At 48.1% G+C, this 21,760-nt stretch overlaps 1 protein-coding gene across 1 annotated transcript; it reads left to right on the top strand.

Annotated features, from left to right (window-relative positions):
* The first annotated feature begins 13,850 nt into the window (after positions 1-13,850).
* BHLHA9 (basic helix-loop-helix family member a9) lies at positions 13,851-14,567 on the top strand. Its single transcript, XM_037493203.2, has one exon. It carries the CDS (start codon positions 13,851-13,853, stop codon positions 14,565-14,567), a length of 717 nt encoding a protein of 238 aa, XP_037349100.2.
* The last annotated feature ends 7,193 nt before the right edge of the window (positions 14,568-21,760 follow it).

The raw sequence follows: 21,760 nt of genomic DNA, 5'->3' as shown, positions 1-21,760 counted from the left end.
TTGAATTAAGGAGTCCCCTGACAACCTGATAAAAGCCCAGAGATGTAACATTTTATTGACATAATGCTTACTTATTTGTCCCTCTTCACCTACTAGAATCAAGAGGACAGGGTTCATTGTCCATTTTTGTCACTGCCATAGACTAGTACTGGGCCTGACACATGGTAGATGTTCCATAAATGTGGAGGGATTTAGAGATACCCCTCCCTACCGCCACATGCCCCTGAAATTAGGCAAGTTCAGGATCCTGGAATAATACAGTCTCTTCCTGCCTCAGGATTCTAGGAGTCTGAAATTTTATCCTGAGTCCTTCTGATATAGACTATGCAGTTCACTTTAACAAAAATATACAAGATTCTAGCCTTGTACCTAGGGAGGAAATATTTGTTAGACAGCTCCTTTGTGCCCAGGGTTATCTTAAATGCATTCCAGCTTTTATCTTATTCAACCCTCCTACTACCCAATAAGGAGGATTTCATTACCTCTTTTTTTTTTTAAGTAAGGAAACTGAGGCTCAGAGAGGCTAAGTAACTTACCTTAGGTTGTCCATCTTGATCACCAGGATTTGAGCCTGAACTAGCTTGGGTCAAAGTCCATTGAAAGTTCTTTCTTCTAAGTCCTGATGAATCCAAGGTAAGGGTTATGCTTAGTCCTTCCAGCATAAATAATAAGTTATTATGAACAGCGTACTAACTGCTGGGTGGGGAGATCCAGTGCCCTTCAGGAGCTGCCACATACCAAAATGGGCAGAGTGAGTGCGGCTGTATTTGAAGGGAGGCCTGCTATCCCACAGAGGAGTGGCTGGTACCTCACCACAGGATGCCAGGAATATTCCCCAGAGATGGAGACCTGGTTATACCTGCCTCACCAGCCACCTTCTCTGCTGACAGGCCCCTGGAATCAAATCCTCTCCTCACTGAAGCTCTCATAAATTCCTGTGAAGATAGTGAACTCTGCTATGCTCCCATAGGCCCCCCCCCCACCCCACCCTTTGAGACAAACAATGCAGATACCTGGCCTCTGGGAGGCTGTTTCACTTTTAGGAAGCTGGTATAACAATACTCCCGGCAAGAGCTCTGCAGTGTCTGGAGGACGCTGGTTCCTTCTTCCCCACCCCTGACCCACCCAAGCAGGCACCCTGGCCTGGCCTGGCTCCTTTCCCCTCTGGGGGAATGAAACTGCCCATAAGAAAATGAAATCAGGGCCTCCCCGGTGGCGCAGCGGTTGAGCGCTGGGTTGCGAAGCTGCCTGCAGCCTCTGCAGCACCGGTTCGATCCCCGGCTGCTCCCCGGCCACCGGAGGAGGGTCCCGCATGGCGCGCAGACCTCTCCTGCCGCCCGCTGCTCCCCTCAGCAGTGTACTTCGGTCCTTCTGCCTGCTCTGCTCCCCGCTCTGGTTCTGGTGAATTCTCTCACCCTCCTGTGCTTCTGACTGTACCCAGTGCTTGTATGCATGTATGTATCACTCAATCAATCAATAAATCTTAAAAAAAAAAAAAAAGAAAATCAAATCAACCCACATGAAGTAACTGAGATCGGAAGCAGAACACCTGGAATCAGATAACCTGTCTCTGAACAGGCGAAAGATTCGAAAACCCTGCAGGATGTGGCTTAGTCTCAGCCAGCACATGGAATTCCCACCTCAGAACCTGGCCCTGGGACACCGCGCGCGGCAGGCGCCGGGGACTGGGCCCCGCGCCCCGGGTCACTTGCGCCAACCCCCCTCGCGGCAGGAGCGCGCGCAGCCGGCCTGCAGGATTTACGCGGGGGACCAGCGTTCCCTCTCCTCGGGCACCGCGCTCCCAGAGCCCTCCGACACGTAAGGCTGCTCGTCTTAGCTCGTAAATCTCCTTCACACAGAGCAAGATAAATCAGGAGATGGTGGGACGACCTCCCAGCTCTCCGCGCTCCCTTCCTCTCTGGAGAGGGCTGGGGGCCAGGAAGTCCCCGGGACGGGTGGGCGGGGCCGCCCCAGACCCGCCCACCGCGGCTCGGTAATTACAGGCTCCCGGCCAGAGGGCCCTGATTTACAGCGGGGCCGGGCGGGAGCAGAGGGGGACGCTGGGCAAGTCCAGGGAAATCAGGAGGGGCAGGGGGCAGATTTGAGAAGACTCCAAATGTTGAGGGCCTGGTTGAAATAACAACCTTGGTATTGATACACTGTAATACAATTACATGCAAATAACATAAACATAATAGCAATAACTAACATTGATTGGGAGACTGTGTGCCAAGTTGAACTAAAACACTTTATTAATTCATTCATCAAATATTTATTGGGTGCCTATTTGGTGCCAGGAGTCTTGCATATATCATCTCATGAGCTTCCCCAAACAACTCTGCAAGTTGGTCATTATAGCTCCCATTTTGCAGATGGAGAAATACAAGCAAGAAAGGATTAGGGGACTCGCCAAGGTGGCTCCATTAGGTGGGCAGTGGGTCCAGGACGCATATCCTGGGCCTCTGTTTCCCAGCTTAAACTGTTTGGACTAGATTATCCTACCCCTTTGCTACCATTTGCCCCTCAGTTTTCCTGCTTTACCCATGTGCAATATGTGTGACCTTGGGCAAAAGCTTTGCCTCGCTCAATCTCAGTTCCCCACCCTGCCTTCCCTGCAAGGAGTTAAGAGGATCAAATTGAAGTTTATGGAATTGCTTTTTTAAAGTTATATGTAGAATAAAGCAAACAGGAGGGGAATGGATATGGAGACCATGAGAAAGTCTATCCTACTCGTGACTGGGAAAATGTAAGGAAAAAAGCAAAATTCAACAGAAGCAATATTTGAACTTTTAAAGGTGAGAAATTTTAGCAATCTGAGAAGCCATAACAAGCCACAAATTTAATAATCCCAGCAAACCCTAGGCAATCCATGTTTTGAAAATCCAGGCACTAAAATGTGACAGTGAAATATCAAAAATCAAAAACAATGAAAAAGTTCCAAAATTGACCTGGAAAAAAAAATTCTCTTCAAAGGAGAAATAATTACTCTGAAGCTGACGTCTCATCAATAACCATGAAAGTAAGAGACAACATTGTATTTTCAAAGCGATTTTAAAAAAACATAACCATCAACCAAAGCTTTTATAGAACTAAAGGTGAGAGTATCACCAACAGACTCTCACTAGAGGGAATTTAAAGAGCATAATTCAGGCTGAAAAAAAAAAAAAAACCCAGATGGAATTCAGAGACACAGGAGGTAATGAAGAATAAAGAAATTACTATATATGAGCAAGTTAAACATCAATCATATTTAAAAATCAGTAAGATTTTGTAGTAGTCCCCTTTAGCTGTCAACCATGATCCAAAAATATAATGTGTAGTAAGATATTTTGAGAGAGGGTATATTCACTATTACCATGTACTGTTAAATTTTATTATTAGCTATTATTATTACTGTGCTAATTATTAAACTTTATCATAGGTATGTGTATATTGGAAAAAACATAGTATGTATAGGATTTAGTACCATCTGCCCTTCCAGGCATCCATTGGGGGTCTTGGAATGTGTTCCCTGTTGATAAGGGGGTAGAGGGTGCTGTATTAGTTTAGGTGTTATTAGATGTTAGTAGATAAGTTCCTAAATTGCAGTGGCTTAACATAAAGATTTCTTTCTTTTTTCCTTTCTTTTTTTATTTTTTAAAGGTTTTAAATTTTTTTTTAAAAGATTTATTTATTTATATAAGCACTGGGTACAGTCAGAAGCACGGGAGGGTGAGAGAATTCACCAGAGCCAGAGCGGGGAACAGAACAGGCAGACCAACAAAGTACACTGCTGAGGGGAGCAGCGGGCCACAGGAGAGGTCTGCTGGGCCATGTGGGACCCTCCCCGAAGGCCTGGGATCAAACCCGTGCTGCAGAGACTGCAGGCAGCTCTGCAGCCCAGTGCTCCAGCTCCACCGCTGTGCCACCAGGGGAGGTCCTCTTTTTTTTTTTTTTTTTTAAAGATTTATTTATGTATACAAGAACTGGGGTATAGGCCAGAGGTGGGGTGTGTGTGAGTGTGAGAGGATTCACCAGAGACAAAACAGGGAACAGAACAGGCAGACTGACTGAAATACACTGCTGAGGGGAGCAGCCGGCGAGTCAGGAGAGGTTTGCTGCACCCTGTGGGTATCTCCCTGGCCAGGGATTGAACTTGTACTGCAGTGGTTGCGGATAGCTTCATAGGTTTCTTCTTAACCCCTTGTTCATGTCGTCATTGAGTGTGGGTGCTCCAGGTCAGGCAGTTTCCCTGGGCAGCCCTCTTTCAGGCATGAATGCCCAGGCTCCTTCTCCCTGTGACTCTACCATCCTTTACTTGTGGCTCCCATGGCCACCCTAGGTCTTCCAGCCAGGAGGAAGGGGAAGGAGTGTGGAGGCTGTATATGGGAAGTAACTGTGGGCTGGCTTAGGAGTGGAAACCTTTATCTCCTCTCACATTCTCAGTAGAACTCAAGCAACAGCAGGAAAGACTGGGCAATGGTGTGCCTGCTATACTCACTGTTACTATGTAACAAATCACCCTAACAGTTTTTGACTTAATAAACAATGAATGTTTATTGTTTCACCTTCCATGGATGGGGATTTCAGGTGGGTTGGGATTTCAGGAGTTACCTACCTGAATTCCTGTTTTGTGCGCTATAGAGTATGCGTGTGATTCCTGTAGCCTTTTGCCACCATGAGGGAAGCCACCTTGAGAAAGAAACATAGAAGAGGTATGAAAAATCACAGAGAATCATCATAGGGGTGATTAAACTAAACAAAGGGATTCTAAAATTCCCATGGAATTTTAAAGGGCCAAGTGTAGAGGGCCAAGAACACCCACAACAATTTGAAGAAGGAGTCCAAGGAATTGCTAAATCAGACAGGCATTAAACAAAGATGGCTGGAGGTGTCAACACACAGATGTGGCATTACAAATCAGTGGAGACAGAATGAGCCAGTCACCCAATGGAGCAGGAAAAATTGGAATGTGAGTTCCATTGAAAGAAAAAAAAAATGCAACAATAATGAAAACAACAACAGCAATAGCTATCATTTATTGACAACTACAGAGTGCTCGAGATTCACATTTCATTTCACCCGATCCTCACACAGCCTTACAAGGTGAGTATTGTCAATTATTTGCCCCAATTAGTAGATAAGAAAACTCAACTTCAGCAGTGCAGGGATGGCTCCTTGAGCCCACACATGGCTTTTAGCCTTCTTGACACTGGGTCCGAGCCCTGTTACCCCTCCCCACCATAGCAGGGCCCTGTCTTGAGAATTCCAGGCCAGGGCAGAGGCTGCCTCTCCCTGGAGACAGAGAGATGGAGCCTCCATCTACACTAAGTCAGGGCCCCAGGATCCAGCATTCCTGCTTTATCAGTGACAGACCCTGGGGCAGATGTAATGCTGATTAGACCCCTTCTCAAACCACAGAGGCCTCTTTGTCATTTCTTTAATGAGAAGCCAATCACCAGGTCATTAGTGGGTGGAGGAGAAGTTTGGTACTGGGGTGGGAGGGAGGATGATGCTCTTGGCTACCTGGATGATTTATGGCTACAGTGGCCAGGCAGTCTGCGGAAGGCAGGAGTCAAAAATTAATATTCTTAGAGCATCTCAGAGGAGCCAGGCCCTGTGCTGAGAGTGTACCATGCTGTTTTATTTGACCCTCATGCAAATCTGATGAAGCAGATGCTATCCTGTCCCCATTTTACAGACAAGGAAATGGAGGCTCAGATTAATGAAGCATCTTGTCCAAGGCTACATAGCTAATAAATGATGGTCTTCTTCCAGAACCCAAAAAACCAGTCAACTGTGCAGTGTTATAGGCACAGCTGAGGTGAGTCTAGGTGAAGGGCAAATAAATGTTTTGTCTTCAGATCAAGAAGGAAAAAGCTGTCAAGAGGTGCTTGATTCAGGGATGATATTCTGTGGGCTGGGTGTGGGTACAAGGGAAAGGATCCTACACCTGCATGAGCTTGGAATAAAGAATCCCTTGGGTACAGAGTAAGGCTGCCAGAAAGAGAATAACAACAACAACAACAAAATATTCTTAAATGTTTTGTATGTGCCAGGTACTGTTCTAGGGCTTCTGTGCACAGGGTTACTTCATTCTCACAAATCCATTATAAGGCAATTACTAATCTACTTGCAGATGAGAAAACCCAGGCTTGGAGAGGTTAAGTCATCAGCCCCATGACTCAAAGGTGGCGAATGGCAGGTGCAAGGATTGGCCAGGGAGCAGAAAAGAGAAACTGGATGGTTATTTATGCTCTGCTCTGCATTGCCAGGATTCTTGGTTACAAACAACAAAACCTAATCTGATTCACTTGAAAAGAGGAAGTTACTGGGCAGCTCTTAGTTAGCTCATAAAATCAATGGAAAAACACTGGGGAAACTTAGTTACATTTCAGGAATTCTAGGAAACTGGATCACTGGAGCCACTATTCCCTGGCCTCATGAGGTCGCCCTTGTAAGACATGGGAGGCAGGAGCCAGCAGAGAAGGAAAGTGGTAAAACCCAGGTGGGTGTGCAGTTGATGAGCAAGATGTCCAGAAGAGATGGGGCAGAGACAGGAGGGGAGCAGAGAAGACATTACCCCTAGAGCCCAGGCAGGAATAGGTGGGGAAGGAAGAAAGACACTAAGACAAAAAGATAGATGCTGCCTGGAGGGGCGTGGGGTGGAGAGAATTCAGAGTTTTCATTCAGTCCTCAGAGAAAGACAAGCTAATGTTCTTCTTTTGTTTTAGAGATCCCTAAAAGAGAGGGGAAGAAATAAATATTTAATGGCTTCCCATCTCTTGCCAAGTAAAGGCAGGATATATTGCAATAATCACCAACCTGAGCCCAGCTCTTACTCTGCCCCCGGTCCCACTGGTCATCTTGCTGTTCCTGGAACTTCTAGATACACTTCTGCCTCAGGGCCCTTGTGCCTGCTGCTCCCTCTGCCTGGAATTTCTTCCTCAAGATAGCCCTTGCCTCCTTTAAGTCCTCACTCAGTTTGCCTTTCCTGCTGGCTTTCTCTGTCCACCCCCAGCACCCAATTAGTCATACTCCACTTTCTATCATTTCTGGTATTTTTGGGGGTAGCATTTATCATCTAACATACTTCTAATAGTACTTATTTACAAGATAAATTACTAATTTTCAAGAATTACCATTTACAAGATAAAAATTACATTTTACAAGATAAATTACAATATTTGCTCTTCACGCTAGAACGTGACTTCGTGAAAACAAGTTTTTGTCTGTTTTATTCACTATTCTACCCCAGTTACTGGACGTGTGGGCAGTCAATGCATTTTTGTTGAGTGAGTGACTAAGTGAAGGGGCAGAGCCCAAATCTGAGCCCAAATCTGCCAGATTCCAAATTTCCTCTACAACTTTCTCTAAGTTGAAATTCCGAGGGACTCAGCTTAAGCCAGAAGGGCACCTGCTGGCCCGTTCTCCGCAGATGATGGGTTCTCAGGACCGCGTGGACGCGGTTCCCCGGGAACAGCTGGCCCCTCGGTTCTGGGCTTTCTCTCCACGGTGGGAGTTCTGCGCCCCCTCGGGGGAGCGACGCCGGAACTCTCAGAGGATGAGCAGGAATTTCTGAAATCCAGGCCCAGCCGAGCGGTAATAGGCACCTTGGAGGCCGCCAGCGGAACCGCCTGGCTCTAAATCACGGCCCGGCCCCTCCTCCGCGGCTGCGGCTCCGGGCGGCGGGCGGCGCGGCCCCCGGGCAGGGGCGGGGCGGGGCGGGCGGGCGCGGGGCTGAGCCCCCGCCGCGCTGCAGGTGCCGCGGAAATGCGCGCCCCGCCGCTCGCCTTTGAAGTCGTCCCGCGCCCTTGCGCCCGAGCCCCCCGCGGAACTGTGCACCCCAGGATCGCGGCCAGTGACCCCAATGAGTGTCCTCGCGTTCCCGGGGTTCGTGGGAAGAGAGCCCGAGGGGCGAGGGGGCGCTTTTCTCCGGGAGCCTCGGCCATTCGTCAGGACCGTGTAGCCTCAGAATGACTCCTCGGGAGCCGTGGGCGCTTCCCGACAGGTGCGGGGAGGGCGGGGAGCGGCCTGCAAACCTCGGGAACCCGCGATGGAAAAGCCGCACCTTTTTGGGGAAGCGAGGGAAGTTAAGCCCCGCTTCCAGCGCGGGGAAATTTGTGTTGTTTGGGCTTTTTTTTTTTTTTTTTCTGCATTTATTAACCTTATCTTAATGTCTGTTTGAGGGGTCAGAAGGGAAATCTGTGATTCGACCTCATTTTTTTCCTTACTGATTTTCTGTAACTATTTGGCTCCTTCTGAGTCCCGTACTTGGCTATCCCGATGAATTTTTCTGCATGCGTGGGGATGGTCTACTTAGAAAGAAAATTGTGTGTAGTCGAATTATCCTTGAATAAGACTCAAATTGCAGGACACATGGCATTATGTATATAACCCTGAACATTCCCACACAGGCTAAAATTTAATAACGGCTGAGCCAGACTCTGGAAGAACAAATTATATATTATATTATATCTTTCTGAGTAGTCAGACCACTTTGTTTATAAGACAGTCTTGAATTCAATGGATCTGGGGTGGAGCCCAAGAAGTTTTAAGACACTACTTGCCCCTACAACCACACTTTGAGAACCACAGCTTTAAGACAACTATTAAATGCCCCCCAGGTGACTGGGGTGGGTGCGGAATTCTAAAGCATTTCTGTTTGGCTGCCAGGTTTGCTGCCTTCTATTTTATTTTATTTTTTAAAAAATATTTTAGTTATTTTTTGAGCAGAAGAACTGGGGTGTAGGCCAGAGGTGCAGGGGTGGGGGCAGGGAGAGGATTCACCAGAGACAGAGTGAGGATCAGAACAGGCAGATTTACTGAAATACACTGCTGAGGGGAGCAGCGGGGAGACAGGAGAGGTCTGCTGTACCATATGTGAGTTAGCTCCCTGGCTGGGATTGAACTCAAGCCAGGCTATTGAGGTGATAGTGCTGAGACTTAACCCCTAGGCCACCAGGGAGGCCCACTTCCTTCTATTTTAATACTGAGCCTCTGTAGACTTGAGTCAACACCTGTGAAGCCTATAGCACTGGTCCTGGTATTTAGTAGGTACTCACTGTCTACTGGATTTGAATATAGAACTTCTATGTCAGACTAGTGTGGAATTTCCAAAGTTTCATGAATATCTTAAGATCAACATTCAGCAAATATTTCCTTGCACCTACGATGTTCCTGGCATTGTACTAGAGACTGGGAATACAAAGATGACCTAGATGTGGACCCAGTGTAAGTACAGTACAGTCTGCTAAATTCTAAGATGGAATAAAGACACACAGGAGTGGATGCTCAGGGCTGGTTCCATAAAAGAAGGGAGCTCAGCAAGCAGCTGCTTCTGAGGCTGGTGACCCACCGCAGGCTATGAACTCAACCCAGGACCCTGCCAAGTGGAGGCCTGGAGCTTTCCCAGCACATGCACACATGCAGTGAATACCCTTGGGTCCCTGCCCACCTGCAGTGGGGGTGGCAGGTGGGGTCAGCTAGAATCAGCCAAGGAAACCCCAGGCAGCAAATCTCAGTCCCAGGAGGCAGGCCCTTGCATTTCTCCAGCTGTCTTCTGGCTTCTGGCTCATAATCCCCCTTCTTTCCTGCTGGCTTCTCTTCTGTTAGGAGATCCTCTTCACTAGCCCTCTCCCCTTCCAGGTTCTCTATCAGCCAAATTCTTTTTGTTTTTCACACTTGGTTGAAACTATTTAATAGTGGGCCTGCTGGTGCTATGAAGGGGTTGTTCACTGAGCTGAGAGTGCAGGCCCAGCCCAGATGGATTAAGAGTTTTGCTTGCTTCTAGGGACTGCATTTCAGATCCCGGCTCAGCCACAACTCAGTCCTCTGAATTGGACAAGCTACTTACCTCTCTCTAAGTCTGTTTCCGGTCTGTAAAATGGGCATTATAATAATAGTCCCTTCTGTAGAGGATTGTTGTGAGGCTAAGAAAATGTATGCTAAAGAAGCAATTAGTACCATGCTTGGCCTATAATAAACACTCAGTAGAGGTCCATACCAATATTATTAAGGTGATCATTCTGGCTTATTTCACTGAGCATAATTCCTTCTAGCACCATCCATGTTGCTGCGAATGACATGAGTTTATCTTTTTTGATTGCTGAATAATATTCCATTGTGTATATGTACCACATCTTCTTGATCCAGTCATCTATTTTTGGGCATTTGGGTTGTTTCCAAGTTTTACCTATTGTAAATAGTGCTGCAGTAAACATAGGGATACAGATGTTCTTTTGAATCAATATTTTTGTGTCCTTGGATAGTTTCCTAGGAGTGGAATTGCTGGGTCGTATAGTAGAAAGAAAAATATTGGATGGTTTCACTTATAACAGGAATATAGGGGAACCAAATAAGACATCAGAGTAAAAAATAACAGTACAAAACAACAAAGCAAAAACAGACAATTATAAATGAGAGACATCCTGCAGGGGAGGAGGAGGGAGAGGGGTTAGAGGGAGGAGGGAGGAGCACAGGGGACTGAGGTGATGGTGCACAGGTGCCTTGGGGAAGGAAATTCTATGGGGACTCAATCTGAGGGGGTGGGGGGAAGCAAATATTGTTTAAAAATAAAAAAAAAATTTAAAAAGGAAAAATAAAAAAATTATTAAGGTGATCATTGTTATTGAGTAGCATCCTGCCCACGGTGGATTCTGAATCCTCACTGGAGGAAGGAATGGCGCTGGAAGCATTTTGAGCATGGTTACCACCCACTTGCATCCTCCCCTCAGCTCTTGCATCCTCTCCCCAGGCACCCTGTCCCCTTTGTGAGGCTGCCCTGGGGATCAACAGGAGGGGAAGGCTTGCTTGGACAGGCCATCTCATCCTTCCATGGGGACGGGGGCTGTTTTGGCTTGAACCTCTATTTTCTGCTGATTGAGTGGGTCGTGGGCTCCCCAGGAGCACCACAGGGGAGACAAGCCTGTTAATGGTCACACTCAGGTTAATGGTATCACTCAAGATAACCAGAAGCAGTGTTTCTGAGACCCACATTCCCTTTCATGGAATCCTCCAAGGTGGGCATCAGTCCCATTTTGCAGGTAGAGAACTGAGGTTTGGAGCTTTTGCCAAGGTCTGCGTGAACTTGTGCTCATCACTATACTACTCCAGCTGATACTCAGGTCCAGCTTCACAGGCCCACTTAGAAGGGCCCCAAGCTCAGTTTAATGCTTTGCTGTCACCATCTTCAAATCTTGATAATTTTGAACAAGGGGCTCACATTTTCTTCGTGCACTGGGCCTGGCCAAGTTATGTGGCTGGTGCTGCCTACCCTCTTTTGTAGAGAGGATGCCTTCCTTGCAAAGAAAAGGAAAACCAAGGGCCTCCTTGGTGGCACAAGAGGTTAAGCACAGCACTGTGGAGCTATCCGCAAGCCTCTGCAGCACAAGTTCAATCCCTGGGCAGCCAGGGAGCTACCCACATGGAGCAGTAGACCTCTCCTGACTTGCCCGCTGCTCCCCTCAGCAGTGTATTTCAGTCAGTTTGCCTGTTCTGTTCCCTATTCTGTTTCTGGTGAATCCTCTCGCCCCCCACACCTCTGGCCTGTACCCTAGCTCTTGTATGCATAAATAAATAAAAAAGAAAAGGAAAACTGAGATGCAAAAAGGGGGACATCACTGGCACAAAGTCACATAGCAAGTTGGTGGCAGACATGGAACCAAGTCTCCTGACCCTCTGCACAGTGGAATTCTCTGGAAGCACTCATGCCCAACCATGCCCTATGGAGAGAGGGGAGTTCTATGAGGAGCTGTTGGTTGGGAGCGCAGAAGATGGGGAACGCTTACCCACTAAACCACTTCTTCCAGCTGGCCCTACTGGGGCCAAAAGGTTGACCTGCTACTGTTCCTGGTTTGCCCATATTTGGGCCCAGGGGCCAGGCCTTTCTGAGAGGCCTGGCAAGGTCAGTGAGCAGGGAAGAGACTCAGCTTTCTCTAAAGTGGCACTGGGGAGCTAATACACATGAGATGAGGCTGCCAGCAGAGGTGGTCATGGAATGTGACCCAGGAATCAGACTGTTTGGGCTTTGCCCTTATCCTTGCCTCCTACTCTGCAACCCAGCAAGACTGGCATCCTGCCCCTTGAGCTGGGCATGTGGACATGTGTGCTCAGATATCCATGGTTCATAGTAGAATTCTACTTGAGATATGTATTTCTATGTGATCATTTGTGCCTGTGTGTGTGTTTTGTGGTGGGAAACAAATTGAGAGAAAACATTGTCTAATAGTTTTAGCTACATTCATTCCATATATTTCCGACTTGGGGAATACAGCCCCAGAAATACAAACATCCTTAGGATGCTTACACTCTAGTGGGCAAGTGTGGTGCCAGCAACCAAGCACAGAGTGGGCAGGGAGGACTGGGGGCCAGGAGGCTGGCAGACCTCCCAGTCCCTGGCAAATCTCTACTCATTTCTTTGGGCTCTCTCTGGTGTTGTCTTGTGGCCCTGCCTGTCATCACTCATCCTCCCATAGCCACTCTCTGCCACACACCATCCTCTGTGATTCTGCTCTTATAGCCTCAGTCTCTTGGCTCAGGTGTGCCAACTTATGCATGCCCACACCATACTCCAGGTGTCCACCATCTGGCATGCGTGCCCTGAGCCCACATTCCCAAGCACCTCCTACATTCAAGGTCACAGAGGCCAACAGCGCAAAAACTTGAGCATCTCATTTACCCCACAGCAAGACAGACAATAAAACAATCATCAAACAAATACATATATTTGTTTCCTAGTGGCCTGTTCCTTTACTTTATGGAGAAATGCATAGTATGAAATAATGGAGGTTATTGGTGTGCCCTTTTGTGAGATGGTTGGGAACCTCATATTCTACAGCAGGCCCTGGCATTTGGGAAGCATTCATTGTGACTGAGAGTGAGATTGCCCTTAAGGTGCTCCAAATACCTCACCTGTGGATACCTGCAATTCTACTAGAGGTCTTTCTCTAGGGTTAAGCTTTCTTTTTTCTTTTTCCCTGAGACCATGCTAAAATTCCAACCCCTGGGAGTGGGAATGGCAGGTGGGTACACTGAGTTCATAACTTGGCAGTGCTGTATCATGAAAAGGGTTGCACAAGGGTCCTGAACCCCAAAAGAAGTCCCTGGTGGGTACCACAGTGGGAGCCAGAGGGCTACAAGGCAATCGCCATCACCCTCTGCTGCTGACTCAGCCCACCTCCGCCTGCAGAAGGGGCAGCCAAAGGGGGTAGAGGAGAGTAAAATCTAACCAAAACCCAAACTCTAGAATCCGAGTCAGCCTCGCACTGGTAGCTGAGAACGTCCACAGTTCCAGGTCCATCTTGCAGGACCCTGCTGTATCAGCTCTGCCTGCCCTGCAGTCCCCAGGGACAGCCATGCTTTCCTCAGTGACAGCTCCTGGTTGCCTATAAGACTTGACAAGAACTTTAAAGTTTCTCGGGACACTCAACTACTGCTGTGACCTTTTGGGGAGCCTATCAGCTCTCCCTCCCAGAGGCCAACTTTGACACTCTGGCGGGGGTCTGGATAAAGAATGTGGAACCCAGCCACACAGTGAGGCCCAGAGTGAGGCTGAGCAAGTTCTGCATGGTGGCTGGAGCACTGCCCAGGGCGTGACTGGGCTGCCTGTCCTCTCCTACAAGAATCTGCATGCTTCCTCCCTTGCTTGCTTCCTTCCTCTCCCTTCCTCCCTCGCCAACCTACCTGGAGGCAGGTAATAAAGCAGGAGGAGGGAGATGGATGGATGGGGAGGGCTGGGAGCCACGTGGTGTCATAAAGCCCAGCTAGAAAGTGCCTCTCTGGGAGTGTCCAGCCCGCAGAAGCCAAAGCTTAGGAGGTGGACCAGCAGCCTCACTAGCTGGAGTCTGAGCAGCGGGGCCTGGGAGAAGGCCATGCACCAAGGAGCGCCAGGACCAGGCCTCAGGGACCTGAAGGGGGTCCAGAGCCCTGCCAAAGACTTGGAGGTCTCTTGCCTGGAGGCCGCGAGGAATTTTGGGGTGCTGAGGGAGAAGGGCGGCCCCCGCAGCCTGGACGAGGCAGAGGAGGTGGCAGGAGGCAGAAAGCGGGCCCGGCCGGTGCGGTCCAAGGCGCGGCGCATGGCGGCCAATGTGCGCGAGCGCAAGCGCATCCTGGACTACAATGAAGCTTTTAACGCGCTGCGCCGGGCGCTGCGGCACGACCTGGGGGGCAAGAGGCTCTCCAAGATCGCCACGTTGCGCAGAGCCATCCACCGCATCACCGCGCTATCCCTAGTCCTGCGCGCGAGCCCCGCGCCCCGCTGGCCCTGCGGGCACCTGGAGTGCCACCGCCAGGCACAGCGCGCTGGGGGCGCCGGGGACGCGGTGTCCAGCCCACTGCAGCTCGCGCCACCGCCCGCCGGGCCCAGCCTCGCGCGCCGGGACACCGCGGGCCCCTTGGCGCCGCGCTGCCCCTCGTGCTCCCCGCACACGCACCTGGAACGGCACAGGGCGGTGGCCGAGACGCAGGGCTCATCCCAGACCTCTGCGGGGAGCTGGCGCCGGTGTCCGGGGGCTCCTTCTGCGGGGCTGCTGCCTTGGTCGCGGAGCTATCTGCGCGCGGGCCCGGGGCTGGGCTATCAGCACCTCTGACCCGACCGCTGCTCACCCAAGGGCCTGGATGGCGCACTGGCCTGGAAGGAGCCAATGACTGGGTCACTACAAAAGGAAGACTGGAAAGGAAAAACAAAACAAAACAAAACAAAAAAACAACAAAACAAACCAACAATCACAAACAAAAGAAAAAACCTGGTGGAGAACAAATGGGCTGAGGGCAGATGGGGGCAAGGAGGCAATTTGCCAGAGGAAAGAAACTGGAGCCTGGGGCTGCGCTTCCAGACAGCTCTGATGACAAAGAAGCAGGACTCTGCTTTTACTTTTGGACTTGATGAACTCTTACTGTCAAATGACCTTTGCATTCCTGTATCTGAGTCATTTTTTTTCTTACAACTTTGTCAAAGAATGGGGCCTTTTGGGGAGGGGTATTTGTACGTGGGAGTGGCACCTGGTGTGTTGTGATAGCAGTGTGGGCTTCCCTTGCCCTGCCTGTGCTGATGCCCCACATCTGTGATCTGGACGAGGCCATCAGAAGCAGTCAAATAAAAAGGAAAAGCTATCTCTGTCTGCTACCCGGTGGTCTAGGGTGGCCTGAGGGGCTTGAGGCCTGGGGGCTCACCCTGGAATGTTGGCCTTTGGTCTAAAGTCCACAGGTAGGTATCTGGGGGCATTGGTTCATGGCAAGTCCCCAGTTATGGCTGATCACTGTGAGGGGGACTGAAGGAGAAGCCATTATTTGGAAAGGGGGAGCAGGGTCTAAGAGACATTTAACGTGCTGTCAGCCTCATCTCTGGACCCCCTGATGAACTGCAGTGAGCCCCAGTGAAGGCTGCACTTCCCCACCCTCAGGGGAAGGAAGCTGACTGTGGGGCCAAGGACTGGGGGGTCAGAAAGTATCTGACTTGTACCCGTACTCCAAACGATGGATGGAAGGAGTTCCCATGGAAGATTAGACCGTACAGCCAGGGCCCTGGGATTCCAGAGTTGGAATCCTGGAGGGACTATGGGAAAGGAATTCAGGAAAGTGAGATCTCAAGCCAAGGCTACTAAGGGATCGGGAGGCAGAGCTATCCCCAGCCCCCCAAGCCTGGAGAGCAGCTCTGCATCTAAAATAAATGCTCCTAAGTTAGTGTGTGATCTCTCTAAGGCTAATTGGGCTGATGTACAGGTGCAGCTTGGTGGGGTGAGGACCCAGATGTGCCAGGGAGGTGCAGAGAGATTTCTGGTCTCTTTGGAGAGTTGGGCTCTTGCCAGCTGGGGGGCAGGGAGAGATACACAGCTCACAGAGCTAGAAAGATACTCTTAGACCCAAGTAGGAGTGAGGGTTCCCCAGAGTGGTTGAGGTAAGGCTCACTGCCATAATTAAATAAATCTGCTTTTTTGCAAGTAAGACGTGGCTCACTTGGCACATCTTGAGACACTTGGCATGCCGTCTCCATCCCACAGGCTCCTAATTTCACAGGGCAGGTGTCTGTGGCATGGATTACTGGAAGATTTTGACTCTGAGGCAGGGGGGTTATGGGGTTTAAGCCAGGAGTAAAATGTGAGACTTAGTTCCCAGTCCCGCCCACGGAGCCTTCCCTCTCATGGAGAGGCTGACAAGGTCTGACAGTGGAAAGATAGAATTGGGCCAGCCTGGGATCCAGTCTCTGCTCTGCCTCTTACCACATGTGTGACTCACAGTATCACTTAACCTCTCTAAGCCTCTGGTTCCTCACCTCTGACACACATTCCACCTCAGGATGATTAAGGATTAACATTCCTTCATAATGCACAGCTTCTGGCAATTAGGAGGTGTTCCACAAATTGTTAATGTCGTGTATTATTATACTCTTATGACAGACCAGCCTGGACAATGCTTCCACCTTGCTTCAGCCTCAGGTGCTGCTTTCCTAAATTCCAGGATGCAGAGATGAGATTTCTTTGCCTATTGCATTCTCACCGCAGGAATGGTGAGGGCGCCCCCTGCAGGTGGGAGCATGAGTGTGCTGCCAATGTGTGCGCTCACCAGCTGGAATGACCACTGGCAGATGGCTCAGTGCCTTGGTGTTCTCATCCGTGTATATACATATGATCCCATCTTATATAATTTGCATCACAGCCTGAAATAATTCTTTGAAATCACTTAGTATAGTGCCTGGATCAAGCAAGAATTTCCTGAATGGAAGCTATTAAGACATATTCTATTTACCAGGTTTGTTTTATTTTATTTTGGTCAACACCTTTTACTGAAACTGCTCTTGCAGAAGTCACTAGTACCTTAACAAATCCAATAGATAATTCTCAGCTTTTTTCCACTTGAACATATAGTAGCATTTGGCACAGTTGAATACAGGGTCAGTCACTTGGTTGAGAGTTTCATTAATGTCCCAGTGACAAGGTATGGTAGTTAACATCAGAATAGACCAGCATTCTTTGTAGTTATTGAATATATATCTGTACTTCAGTTAACTGTACTTCTTTTTTTATTTTATACATTTTTTACATCATTTTTCATTTTTGCACAATGTATTGCATTTTCATCTTGGTTATAGTCCCCATACAATTCCCACCCGCCTTGTTTTGATCCTACTCTCCCCCACAAAGTGTGTCTCTGGTTTATAGTTGCTTACTGATTTTGATTTTTACTTTATTATAATTTGGTTTTTTCCTGTTTTCTAAATTCCTGCTATGAGTGAGACTATCCAGTATTTTTCTTTTTCTTTCTGGCTTATTTTGCTGAGCATGATCCCTTCCAGCTCCATCCGTGTTGCTGCAAATTGCATGAGTTTATCTTTTTGATTGCTGAGTAACATTCCATTGTGTGTATGTACCACATCTTCTTGATCCAGTCATCTATTTTGGGTCATTTGTGTTGTTTCCATAGCTTACCTATTGTAAACAGTGCTGCTATAAACATAGGGGTGCAGGTGCCCTGTGGAATTAATGTTTCTGTGTCCTTTGGGTAAATATCTAGGAGTGGAATTGCTGGATCATATGGAAGCCCCATCTTTAGCAGGTTGAGGAATCTCCACACAGCTTTCCACACTGGTTGGACTAGTTGGACTCCCACCAGCAGTGCAGGAGAGTTCCTTTTTCTCCACAGTCTTGCCAATATTTGTTGTTGCTAGTTTTTCAAATATGTGCCATTCTCACTGGTGTGAGATGGCATCTCATTGTAGTTTTGATTTGCGTTTCCCTGATTACAAGCGATGTTGAACATTTTTTCATATGCCTGTTGGCCATTTGCATTTCCTCTTTGGAGAAGTTTCTTTCTCTTCTGCCCATTTTCTCTTCTGCCATTTTTTGACTGGATTATTTACTTTGTTTTCGTTGAGTCTCATCAGCTTTTTTTTTTAAAAGTATTATATCCAAGATGGATTTTCTGTGGAGAAAAAATAAATCTGTGATTAAATAAATGGAAGTTATTAACTGAGACCAGTTAGATTTACCCAAGTATAGAGAAATAGTACAAGAGTTGGTATTCAATGAATATGAAAAAGAAAGTAGTACCAAGGGAAAAAATACATATATAGGTAGAACTACAGAAAGTTATGGGCAAAAGATACAGAGGACCCATATAGCTGAGACAGAAATTACATATCTATAAGGTTAATAAATTCAGTTCAATTAAACAATGTTCAAAGGAGAGAAAGACACACAGAGAGGAGAGAGTTAACTTTTACAGGGCAGAGAATAATAACAATTACAGAGCTTGCAGCAGACTGACAGCTCACAAGGACTCTCATCCTTTCAGTCTCTTGGCTTCTCTAAGGAAGTCTGTGCCTTCCAAATCCTTCCATTGTGCTCATTGTCTCTGCCACAGGGAACAATACCTTGTCTCTCTCTAGCAATGAGTGAAACATTTCAGCAAAATAAAAACTGTAAGAGCCAAAGTTGCCAGGGGGTTTCAGTTATACTGTGTATCTGTTCCTTTTTTGGTAGAGAACAATTTGATGAAATCACAATAAAAACAACTCCAAGGGAGTAATCCAAGAGGAAAAACAAATGTGCTGTGAGGTAGTCCCTGCAGCACTGTGTACAGCAGAGAAACACCAGAGACGACACTAGGCATCACCACCAGGCAAACTCTGGAATTCCAATAGCATGAAAATCGTAGTGAGTTAAAAGAGTAGATCACAGGGCCTCCCCAGTGGCGCAGCAGTTGAGCGCTGGGTTGTGAAGCTGCCTGCAGCCTCTGCAGCGCCGGTTCAATCCCCGGCTGCAGGGCGAGGGATGGCTCGCAGACCTCTCCTGCCGCCTGCTGCTCCCCTCAGCAGTGTACCTCATCAGTCTGCCTACTCTGCTCTCCCCTCTGGCTCTGGTGAGTTCTCTCACCCTCCTGCGCTTCTGACTGTACACAGTGCTTATATAAACAAATTAAAAAAAAAAAAGATTAAAAAAAAAAGAGCAGATCACAAAATGGGCTGTGCTCATTGATTATACCTATAGACAAACATGTAGATACATGAACAGACCTTGAGAGAATTTGGGGTGTAAACAGGGTTAATATTTACTGGGTTCTTTGTAATTGTTTTCTAAAAGGTGAAAGCTTTGTCTCTTAGGGCACCTTCCACAGAGAAGGAAGGAAATGCTTTGCCTCCACGTCACTGGATGTGAAGCTGGATTGCTGGCTGATGGGTGCAGGATCACATCAGGTTTCCCTCACACTTGGCATGTGCATGTGAACACGCGTGCAGATGCTTGAAGGCTGCCTTTGCCCCTGGAGCAAGATGAGGTGTGCCCTGGGAGATCTTGGTGAGAAGAGGAACCTGCTTAATCCCTCCTGCCATGTCAGTCCCTTAGGGTTTCCTGATACCCAACCAGATCAACCAGATGCCAGGGGTAGAAAGTGTTAACAGGGGGGGTCCCCAGGAAAAGGGGAGGTTCCAGGTGTTCCCTGCCCCACCCAAGGGAGGGCGGAGCTGGGCAGGGAGGAGGAGAAGCTGGAGAGGAGACTGGGGAAGGGAGGAAGGAAGGAAAAACAATGGGGAGAGCAAGGAGGAGATATGGAGGAGACACATGGAGCAGAGACATGTGAAGAAGCTGCCCTTGCTCTTGGTCCTGGACTGGTGAAACAGATGTGGGTGAGAGGCCCGTGGGGAGGTTAACAAGGGCAGCTTTTATACTGACTTTGATTTTATTCCTTCTATCCCAGATGTGCTGGGCCCCTTCTGCCCCTTTTCTATGGGTCCCCACCGGAAGGTCCCTTAGACTTGTGACAGGCTTTCAGGCCCCAGTGGCCCTGCTTTGGGCCAACCCTATTTGGCTGGGCTTTTACCCACGAGAGGATGGATAACTTCGGGTGCTTGATTTGGAAACTACAATATTTGCCTTTTCTTTATTGCACACTAATTGTATTAAAATTCCTTTCCGTTAAAGGTCTTATACACTAGGGTATGTTTTGTCTTGATGCAGTGGATGGCAGAACCTCTTTAGAGTGGGCAGATTTGGGGGTTCTGGGGTGCCCCTCACCCTGCCCTGTAACGAAAGGATTATGGGGCACAGATCTGAGGAGGCTTTTTACTTCTCTCCAAGGATTTGGCTCAAATTTGCCTATTCTTCTGCATTTGCTTCCCTGCATCCCACAATGGACACCCTCAGGCTGCCGATGGGACAGTGTCAGTGTGGACACATGCCCAGCACTTGGCTGGTGCCTTCACCTTCCCATGGTTCATCCATCCAGCTGTGACTGCCAGTCTCAACTGCAGTGGACTAGGGAGCCGGGCTTACACCAGGGCCTTAGAGAGCAGTGAAGAAGTAAGAAGGAGAGGGGAAGGGCTTTCTTCAGTCTCTTGACTTTCCTCACCAGATCTGGCTGTCAAACAGAACGAGGCTCACCCACCTGTCTAGTGGCTGGCACTCAAAAGTTCAGAACCCTGAGGAAGGCAGGAGTGTGAAGCTGGGGTTGGGGAGAAGCGCAAGGTCGGTCTTCTCAAGGCTGTAACTGACCCAGATGTTTGCTGCTCTGAAGAAAATAAGCCCACAGCTATTAAAAGTCTGAAACCCTATTTTTGTGTGAAATGGATTTTATAAAAATAGTTTGAGTCAGCACTCTGCAAGCCAAACCCAACTCTGTGTGACGAATGTGGCTCGTGGGTCTCCACTGAAGACCTAAACTAGGGGTGGGAAGAGGTAGCAACTGCATACTGGGACAGAAGCAGCTGGTAGGGGTGAGTTCACCAGCCCCAGATCCTCACCAGAAGCCCTTTCAGCCTCACCCCTCCTCTGCCTCTCCCTGGTCCCCAATCCCGCCTCTGGTTATTCCCTTCATCACCACGGGCCACTAGAGGGCGCTGTGAGCCCAGCATCCTTCAGCGGCTGAGCGAACCTGGGTTTCCAAGTCCTAGAATCCCAGCTTAGCCTGGCAACCCTATGGCCAGGGACCACTGCAGGGGTCTCTTGACTTTTTCTTTTCTCTTAGCGTTTTTATTAAGTAAAAAAAAAAAAAAACCCTTTGTGTCAGAGTCATTCTGCCTTTTAGGCCAGCTCTGCCCAATAGAAATATTATGTGAGCCACCTTCTTAATTTGTTATTTTCTAGTTAGATACATTTTGGAAATGTAAAGACATAGTTGACATTACTTTTAATGTTTTATTTAGCCCAATAGACCCATAATACTATCATTTCAACATATAATTAATAGACAAAGGATTGTTGAGATAGATATTTTACATTCTTTTTTTTTTGTTGTTGTTCTGTTTGAAATCCAGTGTGTGCTTTATACTTAGACTACTCTTCACCTTGGACCAGCCACATCTCAACTCTCAGCATTTAGCTAGACCCTCTGGAATTGGATGGGCTGTTGTAGGCCCTGTAGAGGGTCTGGGTTCCTCCCCTACAGGGCCAGATTCCAGTTTGTAACATGAGATTCTGTCCAGGTGGATACTGACTTAGAGTCAAGGGGCTCGCAGATACCCACACTTTTTTTCAGAGATATTTATTTATGCATACAAGAGCTGGGGTACAGGCCAGAGATGCCAGGGGGTAAGAGGATTCACCAGAGACAGCGTGGGGAACAGAACAGGCAGACTGACTGAAATACACTGCTAAGGGGAGCAGTGGGTGAGACAGGAGAGGTCTGCTTCGCCATGTGGGTTGCTCCCTAGCCAGCCGGGGATCGAACTCATGCTGTAGAGGATTTCAAACAGAACAACAACAACAAAAAAAAAAGAATGTAAAATATCTATCTCAACAATCCTTTGTCTATTAATTATATGTTGAAATGATAGTATTATGGGTCTATTGGG

This window comes from Talpa occidentalis, unplaced genomic scaffold, assembly GCF_014898055.3.
Source record: "Talpa occidentalis isolate TD23 unplaced genomic scaffold, MPIMG_talOcc4v2.1 talOcc4.7, whole genome shotgun sequence".
Lineage (NCBI taxonomy): Eukaryota > Metazoa > Chordata > Mammalia > Eulipotyphla > Talpidae > Talpa > Talpa occidentalis.
This window is presented reverse-complemented; position numbering and strand designations above follow the sequence as displayed.

Coding starts and splice junctions, on each gene's coding strand:
- BHLHA9 (XM_037493203.2), top strand. CDS start 13,851: ATGCACCAAGGAGCGCCAGGACCAGGCCTCAGGGACCTGAAGGGGGTC.